This window comes from Denticeps clupeoides, unplaced genomic scaffold (genome assembly GCF_900700375.1).
Source record: "Denticeps clupeoides unplaced genomic scaffold, fDenClu1.1, whole genome shotgun sequence".
NCBI lineage: Eukaryota > Metazoa > Chordata > Actinopteri > Clupeiformes > Denticipitidae > Denticeps > Denticeps clupeoides.
Window position 1 is genome coordinate 1,050,178 of NW_021629784.1, and position 13,730 is coordinate 1,063,907.

At 40.9% G+C, this 13,730-nt stretch overlaps 1 protein-coding gene and 1 long non-coding RNA gene across 2 annotated transcripts; one reads left to right on the forward strand and one right to left on the reverse strand.

Moving 5' to 3' along the window:
* Positions 1–954: 954 nt before the first annotated feature.
* LOC114774220 (ectonucleotide pyrophosphatase/phosphodiesterase family member 2-like) lies at positions 955–12,837 on the reverse strand. The gene is made up of 25 exons (XM_028966135.1): positions 12,592–12,837; positions 12,044–12,146; positions 11,717–11,869; positions 11,507–11,632; positions 11,354–11,414; positions 10,826–10,923; positions 10,425–10,504; positions 10,150–10,269; positions 9,860–9,915; positions 8,892–8,957; positions 8,690–8,762; positions 8,488–8,596; positions 8,213–8,335; positions 7,819–7,850; positions 7,614–7,741; positions 7,282–7,366; positions 7,105–7,192; positions 6,816–6,985; positions 6,470–6,515; positions 6,172–6,311; positions 5,733–5,868; positions 5,300–5,377; positions 4,623–4,755; positions 3,988–4,141; positions 955–1,682 (listed from the first exon to the last, which is right to left on the reverse strand). Exons 1-25 carry the CDS (start codon positions 12,607–12,609, stop codon positions 1,512–1,514), a joined length of 2,547 nt encoding a protein of 848 aa, XP_028821968.1. The 5' UTR covers positions 12,610–12,837; the 3' UTR covers positions 955–1,511.
* Positions 10,945–13,453, forward strand: LOC114774222 (uncharacterized). Its single transcript, XR_003744766.1, has 3 exons — positions 10,945–10,986; positions 11,339–11,446; positions 13,222–13,453. It is a non-coding gene; the product is annotated as an uncharacterized LOC114774222 (long non-coding RNA).
* Positions 13,454–13,730: the final 277 nt, after the last annotated feature.

A 13,730-nucleotide genomic window follows, 5' to 3' on the forward strand; every position in this document is an offset into this window, starting at 1 on the left:
TACTGCTATCACTTTGCACGTGACGACTCAAAGCAAATCTTGAATAGTGTGTGGATTGTACATTAGAAGTGTGGCTATGATGTGGTGATCACTGAAAACAATTCAGTGATCACGGCAACGCAACGTTGTAATGTGCATTTGAATGAATCTAAATTGAAAGGGAGAGAACCTTTAATCCATTCAGACAGCCCGGAGGTGCTATTCTACAGTACCAGCCCTGTTTAGTTCTCTGTAAAGCTGCCATTGTTGCATGTGTATGAGGGTTCCTTGGAAATGTTTTCTTCAGAATGTTTAAAGCAAAGGCACATTGTTAATTCTGACTTCCAAGAATTAACACTGTTCCTAGTTAGTTTCCTGTTTCTGAAGAAAATAAAGTTATAGTGTGTGAATATATTAAAAACAAATACATCACGATACTCCTCCTTCATTCTGTGAACTATATTCCTTTAATACTCAATTAAGTATTTCCAGCCAGGGCCACATGGTGGCGTGGCAGCTAGAGTCCTGGCCTCATGGTTGATAGATCAAATCTTGGCTCAAATCATTTGCATGCTCTCTGAAGAATCGTCCAAATTTATGTGTTCTCTCCCTCACTCACTCCATACCCGCTGTGCGTATGACATGCTAGTCACTTATAAAAAGATTATGTCCACATAATCCACTTATTAATTAAGACACTGCCTATCTGGTACTTATCTCCATTATGTAGTCAAGTTGAACTGGTTTGAAAGGTGTTTTTTTATGGAATTACAAATATGAATTCTTATTATTATCAAGTGCTGCTGTGATGGTTGGCAGAAAAACAAAGGTCCACAGAATCCTGTTGAAAGTTACTGAAAGCATCCATTCGCTATATTCCGATTCGCTATATCAGTTGCTTAACTGAAACAGCAGAATAAACTGCGATGCGTGGGAGTATTCCCGTTACAGCAGATCCTGATCACAATGGAGCAATTTTGTGACAGTGTGTGGATTTATTCAGATCAAAACCATGCCACATGTTAATGCCATATTTTGCCACGGAACAAGGTACAGTACAGACACTGTCCGGTAAAATTTGCTACGTTCAAAGGTTTAACTTTCATAACAGTCATGTGGGTTAAGAGGACGCAACCTACACAGATGTGGCTCATATTTCTTGAGAAAAACGTATAATGATGGCTTAGGGAAATTCACAAGATCAAAATCGGGACCCAGTAAAGCAAGCTTTGTGTTGTTTCAGGCCATCGCCGTTAAAATATAAACAATAACCAGGACCTTTTGCAATCATAAATTCAAACAGACAAGGAATTACAACAGCTCTCACACCGACACACACACATATACTAACAAACCCCAAACGTTATTGCAAATATGATATCTGTTACAGGAATATGTGTTAAGAGTGGCACAGTATTGTTATTGTTCATGCATAATAAATATGACAAATTGTATAAAAATATACACCTAAGCATCAGAGATGTGTCAGGATAAGAGAGGGAAAACAGGGGATACTGGCTCCACATTGTGCTCTAGGCTTCATCTTCGAACGTGCGCAGGTACGTCTTTAAGCTCAAGACATCGGTGTATACTTGGCCAGTGTTCCGGTAAAAGTCCAGGCCTGCAAGGATCTCGATGTCGCGCACACGTGACGTGTGCCTCTTCAGGACATCCTCTACCCACTGAGACTCCTCCTCTGAGCTCTAGCAAAGAAAACAGTAATGAAAGCAAGATGTGTCAAAGGTCACATATTGCAGCATTGAGACCTTATTTCTCTGTATTTTTCTGAACTGTTGAACATTAGAAGATGGAGAACCTGTAATTTTGGGCAACAGCTGGTGCTGATTTGCTTGAGGCTAATTTCAGGGGAAAGAAACTAAGTAAAACCTTTGTGGTATTTTGGACTTTCTGTAGGCTTTTCTCTTTATTAAAAAAATACAAGTATGTAATATGCTAATTAACTATATAATGGCATCACTACAGACAAATTTATCTCACGATTGCAGAACTAGTACACGTTATCTAAGATGTCAACCAGATAGTCCCCATCCAGCACAACCTCTTTGGAAAGTGAAGTTATTGTAATTGTGAAACACGGTGACACAATTACACAATGTGTCCTCTGCATTTAACCATCACCTTAGTGAACAATTGGCGTTTCGGGATTCGAACCCACAGCCTTCCAACTGCAAGTCCGCCTCCTTACCCGCTAGGCCACCACTGCCCCAACCAGTGTTTCCACTTGTGCCTCGTTGTGTCCTCGCTGATAACCTCAGTGTGTCCTGTCCTAACCCTGCGTGCTCTACCGCAAGACAATCTACTGGTCTGGCTGTGCTGCAGCAGCCCAATAAGGCTTCACTGTTCTGCCCACACAACATTCTTGACTGACATGGGAAATCCACACTGAGCAAAACGTTTGTAATACGTGACTTAATTAAAACCCTCCAATCAATGCAAGGTCACCTGAATATACACGCGAGTAACAAGAAACCACCATTGAACAATTTGAGAACCAGGAAACAGGCAAAAACAGGAGCCTACTAGTCAAGGTTGTAACAGTCTGTTATGCTGCAGTAAAAGTTCAAAGCTTATAAAATGTTATACGATAAAGAGAATAATTTAAACATAGGAACTACAACCACTTCAACTTCAGAGACCTCGAAGATAGCTTGTTGGTGAGTGGGCTGAAGCACTTTTGGACTGTAATCACTTTGTCTCCATACATTAATCATAGTCAGACACAGTAAACTTTACATGCAGCTCTTAGATGTCCAAGCTAATTCTAATACACCAAATACACCTGAATATACCCAAAACAATAAAATGATAATTTTCTATTATAGTGCATTATTTTAGAATAAGGGAGAAAAAGGAAATACTGTCAAGGTAAGGGAGCTTATGATTTCATCAGTGTATAACAGTCCATTGCACTTCAGAGTTATTAATATGAAATATGAAAGGCCGGGAAAGTTGAACTGATCCTTAACTCAACTCAACATCCATCTGCTAGCATATTGACCAAAAAACATCTACAACTGTAAAAAAACATCACAGTTAATCAAGGTAAACAGGAAATAAATCAACCTTTTGCTATTTAAAAATAAATATGTATTGGTTTAAATTGTTACAATTACAAAATGGGTCACGAGTCGTACTAGAGCCCATATTGACTTCAACACATTCAGTTGTGCTGTTGGTGCCAAAATCAAGAACTCCTTCTAATCTGTAGTATGTATAAATCATTTATTTTATCGATATAATTCTGATGCTGTGTAATGAGTTGGGCATCCACGAATCAGTGTATTTGTGTACTGTGAGAAGAAAGAGAATGTGAATGATGTTTAGGTGCCGCCACTAATGTACTTCAGATCTGGAGCCAAGATATTGTGCATCTTGTGACTTCTTGCCATTTCGCTTAGACCTCAAGGAACTGTGAAACTTGTCACCTTTAAGTCACAATATGTCACCTTTTTATCTACAGAAAATATATGACATGACAATAGAAGAATTTGCCATACTCAATCTTGTATCCCTGAATTCTAAAATTGTGAGTTAACAGCTGGAGCCTGGATGTTCATTTCTTTCTCACCCTTCTTTTATCTCAGAATTGTGCCATTTTTTTTGCTTCTTGATTTCCTGTGACGTAAATTTAATGTAGTTACTCCCGAATGGATGAAGATGATTCAGCGCACTGCAATGTTATACAAACAGCTAATGAATCAGCGGTTTGCTGTTGCCAGCACGCGAACCGGCACTAGTTTTTACGTTTGACGCTAAAGCCTCTCTGTCACTCTACAAATGTTTATTGTGTTGAGAATGTACTGTATACTTCATTCGAGTGCTCTATCTTTTCTCTTGACAATGTATATATGTGGTTTAGAAGAGAGCTTTCTCATTTAACAGTTTACATTCAACGCTGGCCTTTTATAACTTTGTTTAAAAATGTTAATGCAGTGTTAGCATGTGAACAAAGGCCCATATTTTAACCGACCAAGATGACCTACTTACGTTGCAACTCTCACTGTTGTCCGGACGATTGGGCAGAATAAAGGAGAATACGTCAAGAGGCCCGTCGCATGTCTCTGTTGTCTGGTTGAACTCCTCACAGCTGGTTATGATGGAGAAGAAATGAGTGGGGATAGGGACGGGTCCTTCTGAGTTCCTGCAACACAGATGTGGTGGGGACACAATTTGTCACGCTTTTTGGTAATGTTTCACCAGTGATATACTAGGAGTGTAACAGTACACACAAGAAAACGCTGTTTAGGTATCTCCGTTCAGTATTAAACAGTGCCAGTATTAAACTGTTTATGGCTCTTAAAAGGTGCCTGTCAATACAGAAAGTAAAAATAGCTGCATGTTGCTGCAGAAAGTAAATTAAATTTTAATCTCAGGTAAATATTCAGTCATTTAAAAGTCTTAATTACAGTGCAAATTTAGAAACTGATCAACACAAAGAGTGTCTCAAAATATAGCTTTGGACATTATTCCTTACTTTTGAATGTCATTTCTGTGATAAAAATCTGGAATTTTGTTTGATTATGGTTGATGAATGTGTTCTTTGCATGTGAAAATCTTTGGATCGATTTGATAAGAGGCTCCATGGGGCATTTCAATGAAATGGGTAGGGGGTTCTTGCTTACTCTTTGATTTTGTCAAGGTTGTCTCTCAGGCCATCAAAGTCATGGTCAAAGATGGGTCCACTCACAACGTTGATAGTGTTTAACTCATCAGCATAGCGTCTCAAAAACGTCTCCTGCAGGTACCTCCAAATCTCTGGTTAAAGAGAGAGCATATCCTCATCTTGTGAAAGTGCATGCTCTCTATTTGTCATGTGCACACAATGAAATGTGACTTCAGCCCATTGTGATGTTAGTGCCTGTACAAAATATGCCCTACATCACATCACATACATGTTTTGTACTGCACAGAGCAGTAAGAGTGCTGGCTGGTTTCAGGAGGTGAAACTGCCTGACCAGCTGACCACAGTGCTGGCAGAGAAGCGAGGGAATCACATCCAGGTTGCTCCACACACTATTGCCTTGTTTGTGAATGTGTTGAAGTGTAAGGGCAGTGCTGGCCAGGAAGACATGTTTCCAAAGAGAGGACAATGAGTGCCAGCCTCCTTTGGGAACCCCCTGTTCTTGTGTAGAGCATTCAGGCTTGAGCTAATCAGGATGCCGTCAGTCTCTCATTGTCACTGTGGTCACTACTCTGCATAGTACCAGGCCCACCAGAAAGGTTGGTGATTTATTTAGTAGATGCAATGTTCATAAGAAAACATGCCCCTGACCAAAAAACTATTAAAAGAAATACTCACTCTTGAAAGCACGGTACATTGGAACAGTGTTGGTAATCAAAGATGCTTCATACTTTGATTCGGGAGATGGGGCCAGTTCTGTAGATAGAAATTAGTTTGGATTTTAATCAGCATCAAAAATCATTGATTTTTAAACACCCGTCTGATTAAAAATGCTGTCTTTTATCAACTAAAGATGTCTGTAGTACAAGCCAGTGTCTGCACTGTAATACAGGAAAAGCTTATTATACTAATAAGAATCTGTGAGGTAATGTAAAACAGAAAAAACTTACAGATATTAGTTTATCAAATTTGTAAATTTGTATTTTGTAAAAACTGTTATTTAGACTTGCTTTTCTAAATAACTTTGGAACATATTCTGAGAAAACAGATAAGCAATAATATTTCATATGACTGGTAAAATGATGGTGATGAAATGGAGTGGGTGTTTAACCTGGCGGATAGAGAAAGCCGAAGGAGAGCTCCTGGTCCTTGGTGTAAACTGTGCAGGTCTGATTAATGCTTAGGGGAATTCGGACATCTGCTCTCAAGCAGTCATTTACAGGCAAAGGAAGAGGCGTGCTGTCTACCTGGAAAAGAATCCTTTCATTAAGAATGGCCCCTTCATTCTTGCTATAAACAAAGTAGGAGCTGCTTTTCTTTCCGAACTGATTTCGAGTAAACAGAAACAGGATCTGTAATGGTAATTATTTCAGCATTAAATCTGTCAGGGTTGTGTACAGCCATCGGAATGTCAGCTCTGTGGCAAACAGTGTTTTTTTAATGACTTTACAGTTCTGTTTTTCATGAAAAAATACAGGCAAACAGTGCTATAGTGTTCCTGAGAAGCTCAGCACTGATTTGTTTCAGTGAGCATGCAGAACATGCCATACCTGTTTGGACATAGTATACGACGTCCACAGAGGCATAGCCAACTCCTCGCTGTAAGCACTCATGAAATTAAGGTGTTGCAGAAGGGTGTATTTTGTAGAAAACAGAACAGCTGGTCGACCATATGGAAGATTAATACTTTCTGTGAAGAACGAAAACATTATGAACATAGGAACATGCAAAAATAACAGCAATGGCAATATTTGAGTAAGAATTAATATCCCACAATACTGTTGCAATATGTATTATTTTATTGAAAGACAATATAGTATAACATTTATCAATATTTAATAAACTGACCATCAACAGCCTGGTTGGTTGGTTGATTATTCTCCTCGACTTCATTCTGCAAAAGAAACACCAATGTTCAATATTTAAACAAAGCATGATTTCCAGAAGGGATTTTTCCTTTCAGGACAAAAACATTTACGGTGCCACTAAAAACAAGTAAAAAAAAAATTTAATAAAGCATTTAAATGGCAGCTTCCTGATATTTGTGCAATAATCAACATAGAATCCATTTCTCCTGTTACAACGTGGCCACCCCGTAATTGGCCTGAATTCAGATTTAGCACCATTTTCAGAAAAGGCACTCATACACTTGCTTACACTGCCCCCTAATGGCGAGACTGTGAACTGCACCGACCTCATCAACGCAGCTACATCCCAGGTTGTAAACGGCAACAGGAGGCGGCGTTATGGGTGAGGGGGTGGACACTTCCTCTGGCATAGTCGGGGTGTAAGGTGGATTTTTCAACATATTGTTCAGGCTGCCACGCGTTCCGTTATTGGGGGCGGGTGTCAAGCCTAAAAGATCTAAAATATAAGAAGTAACAACTCAAAAGCCAGGAAATCGGCAGTGATATACTGGCATGTGCCTTTTAACATGATTAATTTAGCTGTAAATTTAACCAGAATAAAGGGTCAGGTCTTACCACACATGACATTGTACAGCTCAATGTTTTCAAAAGCTGGCACTTTAGTCTGAAACTTAAAGCTGGGTCCAAACCCCAAAAAGATTGTCTGGGGGAAAAGATAGGTAAATTAAATCAATGTAATGCATTAAACACATTAGGTGACAAGTAGGTGAGAATGAATGCTATGAACACTACCTGCATGCTTTTAATTTTGTTGTCAAAGCCATGGTCACCATAAAATCCACAAGCGCTGCCAGAAAGCCGTTTATCAGGAGGTTTGCTAAAAATCAGTCAGCAACTTTTCAATGATTCATATGTTTATAGAAAAAAAAACGTGTTGTCAGTACTAACATTTCACACTTTTATGTCCATGAAAAGACGAAATGAATTACAAGTAGTCACTCACGTCGTTTCCAAAGCTAATGCTAACTGTTAGCAGCTAGGCACGACTTACATTTACGCTCACTGGAATTTCCTCTATTTCTGTTACAGGTGACGTCAAAACGCCATTTAACTCTGACACACACCTGGCCACGTGCCATTTTGGCTGCATCAGCAGGTGCACGTCCTCTATCCTGCGGTTGTTGGCGTAGTGGAGGCGCTTGGGCAGATGCTGCTTCAGGTAACTCTTGAAGTGCTGGTTGGGCATTTTACACTGAGAACACGAAAGCCATGGATTACTACAGCCTACAAAGTGTTCAAGGTTTAATGCTTGTGGAAAACAGGACTTACTGTGAGGTTGGCCACTACTTCTTTTGGGTCAACTGAAAAGGGATAGAAATAACAAAACAGTTCATTCTTTGTATATTAGCTGCAATAAAATATAGTAAAGTAGTTGCAGACAATTGCAATTAAACCGGCTGTTTCTTTAAAATTGAATGAACAAAAAAGGACGCAATGAAATTCAATGAAAAATGACATTTCATTTGCAAATGATTATTCAATTGTTCATATCTGATATAAAGCCTAGGCATTGTAGTTGTCTGTTATGCAGTGTTGCAGATGTAATCGTAATATGAGCATACAATATAGGCACCTTGCTTAAACTTTAAATGCTTGCTTAAACTAAAAATGCAAAAACTAACCTTGTAACATTGTAGCATATACAACTATCATGCTAACTTACATCTTGCCGTGCGGTTTTTGGGACGAATTCTGCCTGAGGATCCCTGGACAAGGTGGAGCTCTTCCACATTCGTAAGATAAGAGGTCAGGTATTCGGTTCTGTCACAATGAGCCTCCTCCATACCTCCAAACAACAAAAAGACAAATATAAATGGTACATGTAACTTTATGTATACGACATTTATTATAAAGACACTAACCATAACAGGGAATAATTACTGTACAACTTACAGCATTAACACAAAGATCCTTATAATTAATTGTAATGTTCAATACCGTGGTCTCCCACCAGAATGATGTTGACGCAGCGATGTAGATTCATCTGTTTCAGGCCATTCATGAGCTGACCAATGATGTTGTCGATCTCCTTCAGAGGGTTGTCTAGCTGTGTTAAGCAAGACGGAGGAACTGTGAATCTAAGGCTGGCAAGGAGATGCTGTCAGACCACATTGAATTAGCAATTAGTCAAGAACCTCACCTCATTGCTGAGTGGCCCGAGCCGGTGGCCAAATGTATCAGGTTGCTCTGAATGGACAGCATAAACATACGGCCTGTAACAAACAAGCAATTCACATGTAATTACGCCTTGTCGGTTTATATGCAGAATGAAGGATGCCTTTAAATCAAAACATTGATTGCTAGACATTTTGGTTGCTTTTCTTAATAGACAAAAGCCAGACCTTTCTTCTTCAGGCAGATGGAGCCAATGCAATATTGTCAATATTCTTCTCTCCAGAGGAATTACCCTGACAAAACCAACCAGAAGTTAAGGTAAGACCACTTTAATACAAATTCTTATTTCTATTCATACCAAATCTTTAATATTGTAAAATGTTTAGTTTCTGCCATTATAAGATTTGAATTTACCAATGACTTGTTAAAGGTCCCTTATTATGATTTTTTTTTTTTTTGCATTTATATTGGACTTAGTGTTCCCCTAATACTGTATCTGAAGGCTCTTTCTGAAATTAACAGCCTTGGTCCACTTTTAGCCAGTCCCACAATTAGATTTTTTCCAGGACGTGTGTGCAGATTTAAATGCTAATGAGGAGGAGAGAGGCCGGACGAGGAGGAGAGCGGCCTATAGAAGTGAGCGGGCATTCATGGAAATGACGTGTCAGTGTTTTTAAAAAAAAAAAAAAAATTAACTTACTGTGACAACACTAAAAAAACATATCAGCGAGCAACTGCAATGCGTATTAATGTTAAATAATCTCACAGTGAAATTTTCACAATAGGGGACCTTTAATTAACTAAATTACTTGTTGTTTTTGCAAATGTAATGCTCTTAACCTTAAAAAAAACACAAGGACATGCTGCCTCAGTGTAACACAGTGCTTTCGAAACAAATGCATGCAACTCTGCACCTCACAGAGGGCTTTCAAAGCTCAATGGCCCCTCAGTGTCTGTGTCCTGTGTGCAGCCATTGTCTGCGTGGACGGCTTGAGGGGCTATGCCAGCATGTGCTTGTTAAGTCATGTGCCTGTCAGTCCCCTCTGACTCAGTTACATCCCATGCTTTTTAAACATCTGTATATTGAAACCCAAAAATATGTCATACGGCGCTCAGTGTAACCTGATGCCACGATGCAACATTTCAGTCGACCGCTGTGATATACTGTTTTTATTATGGTGCTTAATGAACTCACCATGGCCAGAAGAAAGTGCCTGCTTTGACCCCTTGTTTAGCAGCTGTAATCCAAATCTAACAATAAAATCCAGAAAAGAGCCCTTAAGACAAAACAGAACACTCATGCCTGAGTACGTCCATAAAAAAAATTACTATTATATAAAAATTGCTTTGAGGATTAGTGGCCATAATGATCCAACTCAGTGGGGAGTACACTCATTAGACCGTAATTGAAAGGCCTGGCACGGTATGTACAGAATGTAAAAATAACGGTTAATCTTGCATGATTGACATTTGCTTGGCACTCACCGGCTGCCCGCCCCACCAGCGATGATTCAGCTTCTCTCTGCCCCTCAAATTAAAGTTCGCATCAAAGACAGGGTCATGCATGGAGTTGCAAACTATGCCATGGGACTCCGGATAGAGGCCCTAGACCAAAGACAAAGAATGTGTGGTAAGGTGGCACTGGGCAAAACTGGTGAGACAGAAAAAATTTAACACTCGCTCTTGTTGCTAGGGAGACAAGTGCTATTCCAAGGTTCAGCATGAATAATTAAAGGAGAGATGGTCCTGCTAGGACGTACCGTAGCAAGAGTGTACAAGTTAGGGAAGGTTTTCGATGGGTACATTGGTCTCATATATGAGGCATGGGTACCACAGGTTCCTGTCGAATACAAAATCTACAGTTAAAATGCATTATGCAACATAACCAATGCAAATTAAAATTTGAATAATTGTGTCAACAGTAGACAATTAACAAATATTTTTCTTCTATATCTATAAATCAAGAGAAAGAAACATGAACAGCCCAACAAAGTTGACAGTCGCGGTAAGTGGTGTGCTGTGATTTAAATTTTTTTGAAAATCCCTAGTGTATACACTGAGCTACAACTCAGCTATTCTATGCTAATAATCTTTCATCCAAAAATTCATATTTCTACTACACAGCTGAAAACAGTTTCAGTTCAGAGTGTTGCACACTTACTCAGTTTCTCCATGTTAGGAATGATTCCCCTCCCCTTCTTCAAGTATGATGCACGGAACCCATCCAGTGACAGCATGATAAGAGGTGGACGGATGAAACTGCACAGAGTATAATAGAACATCTTTTATCACTATTATCCGTCTCATGTTAGAAAATATACAGTACGTCAACAGTAACAGCAAACACTCTTTACGCCCCTAAGAGATCACTACAGAGACTGAAAGTCTATAGACTATGTCTACAGTATTTTATCAAGCGTCACCTACAGTACATCCAGATGTGTAGAGCACATTGCATGATGGAAATTTCATTGCATTGACTAAATACATTGCTGTTCATGTAAAACAAATTTGAACATATTTTTGATTCACAAACTGCATCCAATGTTCACAGTAAAAGCGAATGAATCACACGTATTGTAAAAGTTCAAAACCAATTTTAGAAATTAGAGGCATTTGGCTCTGTAGTTAATGAAAGTTAATGAAAGTAAAAGTCTTTTTTTTTTTCATTTAGACCACACACTCTCACCCTGCAGGGCATTCTGGGCTCTGGATCTCCTCACAGTCCCCTTCCAACCAAGGAGTGTCACCTGACACCGGGACACAAAACACCACACACATGGTAAGCATTCATCCTCCACACTCGACACGGCGCAGTCCACAGGGTCTGGAGACGGCTCACCTTTGCATTGCGCCTTGTAGTTTGTGCAGCAGTCCCCATTCTCAAGACAGTCCTCTGAGCAGTGGCACGCGTTGTTCTCGTCCCTCTCCTCGCCACACCGGTCCACAGTGCATTCAAAGCCCCCAGCTGACAGCGGCAGCGCAGATAACCAATTTGATATAAAGCGTGCATTGAGCGGCATGAGAAAAGTGGCGAGGAAACGGTAAATACCAGTTTTCAAACAGTACTCATCGAAGTCCGTGCAGCAGCTGTAGTAGGTTTTACAGAGGTTGTCACAGCGGCAGTTTGGTGGCTCAGCCTCATCCAGCTCGAAGCATCTGTCCTTGCATGATCCCTTCAAGTGTATCACAGGGGAGTCTGGAACTGCAACAATCAGATGCATATTAATGCATGCATAAAAATGAAAACATGAAAAAAATATTTTTAAAAAGTTGAGCAATATTGCCGCAGATTGTGTTCTTGTGATTCAAAGAGCCGCACGACGCCTCAGCTTTTCGCCTTTGAGGAAGAATTTGAGGAAAGAAAAAAAATCTTCACCTTTCGTTCGCGATGGAGAGTCGTCGCCATCGGATCGTCCTGCTTGAAACACATATCCCCAACAGACTCTGGACCCAGAAAGGAGTGTGAAGAGAACTATCACCTGATGGATGGAATATAGGTTATGCTGATGCAACCCTACCTTGAACAGTCATACTCATGCAGAGCACAGGGGGGCCAATTCTGACCAGAAGGTCAGAAATGACCAACAAATACGGTTTCCTTTGGATTCGTTGGACACCCAACAGGCCCACATCTACACGTATTACTGCGCATAATTAAACCCTGGCCATACAATAATGCAAATGTATACAAAGCGGTCTAATGGCGGTCCGAGGTTTTTAAAAGTGCAAAAGTTCTCGTTTGTTTTATTGTATAACCAACAGGGGAGCCCTTGCACAATAAGATAAAATATTAATCATTAGCTAAATGAGCGCGACTCTGTCCCTCCCTGATCCACGGACGCCCGTTCGGCACGTAACGCCTGGCCGCGTCGTTAATCGCGCTCGCAGCGCGCTACCGGGAGGCCGGTTCCGGCGCGATCTCACCGAGCGTCCTGGCACCATGTTCCGGGAAGACGCGCAGCGCTCCTGCGGCGGTCCGGGCGGCGTGCACTTCTGACCGATGTGATCGAGCGGCCGCGGGCGCGCGCCTTGTTTACCCGTCCGGCCCCGGCGAGCCAATGAGGGGGCGAGCTCGGCCGCCGCGAGACGAGCGCCGCGGCCCCCCACTCCCACTCCCACGCCCACGCACGGACTATAGACGCGCGGGCAGAGGTGGACGGCAAAGCGGGAGGGGGGTGGGCTCAAGGTCACGGAGGAAAAAAATGAATAAGTATATAGGATGCAGCCCCCTGTCCCGTGGAATCCAGCTCTAACCAGCTCAAGCTGGCCAGACCCCCGTGGACAGCTCCACTGCTTTGACTCTGATTCTTCTCCTGCTGCTGTTTCTTACTGTGCAATAAACTCACTTATTGGCTCTTAACTCTTACACAATGTGCAATGCTGCTGCAGCCATTACTACGTACTTGTTTTTATTTATACTCATAAATGTATGTATGTTTCTCTGTGCACTTGTTGTATGTCTTGGACATACATTGTAGTTCCCTCTGTGCAGTTGTAAGCAATCTCCTTCGGGATTCATAAAGCTTTCTGGTTCTGATTTTTTTGTCTGATTAGTGGAACCAGCAACTCAAAACTTGGCCCAACTGGCAATGCCAAGCAGAAGAGAACATGTGCTGAATGCACGTTGAGGAATACGCTGAACCAGGATGAAGACACCCGAGGAGCCGTCCACATTGAACAAAGATGAAAAGCGCAAGAATACAAAAAAAAAGGAGGCCGTTCCCTAGAACATCAGTAAAAAGGAAGAACATTCAGGAACTCTGAGACACGTTCTTCCAGGCCACATGCACACCTAATTGCAACAGCGAAGTTCCCTTCGCTGGAAAATGCAACTCTGCACATAATGCACACGTGATTTTTGCAGAAAGAGGTGTCGCTACACCTCACCCACCAATCAACCCACAAATCTTCAAGTGTCTTTAGGTGTCAAGAATTTTCAGTACAACCTTTAGAAGGAATTAAAGGCTAGTTGTCCAGTTACGGAAGTAAGAAGTCCATAACTGCACAACGAATGCTTAAGAAAAACCTCTGTTGCTTTTATGCTGGTTATAGCAAATCAAAAA

Excerpts from the sequence above, each read along its gene's own strand:
- LOC114774220 (XM_028966135.1), bottom strand. Across the intron at positions 7,742-7,818 it reads AAGTAGTGGCCAACCTCACA|TGTAAAATGCCCAACCAGCA; the intron begins GTAAGTCCTGTT and ends TCGTGTTCTCAG. Across the intron at positions 4,756-5,299 it reads AATGTACCGTGCTTTCAAGA|AGATTTGGAGGTACCTGCAG; the intron begins GTGAGTATTTCT and ends CTCTTTAACCAG.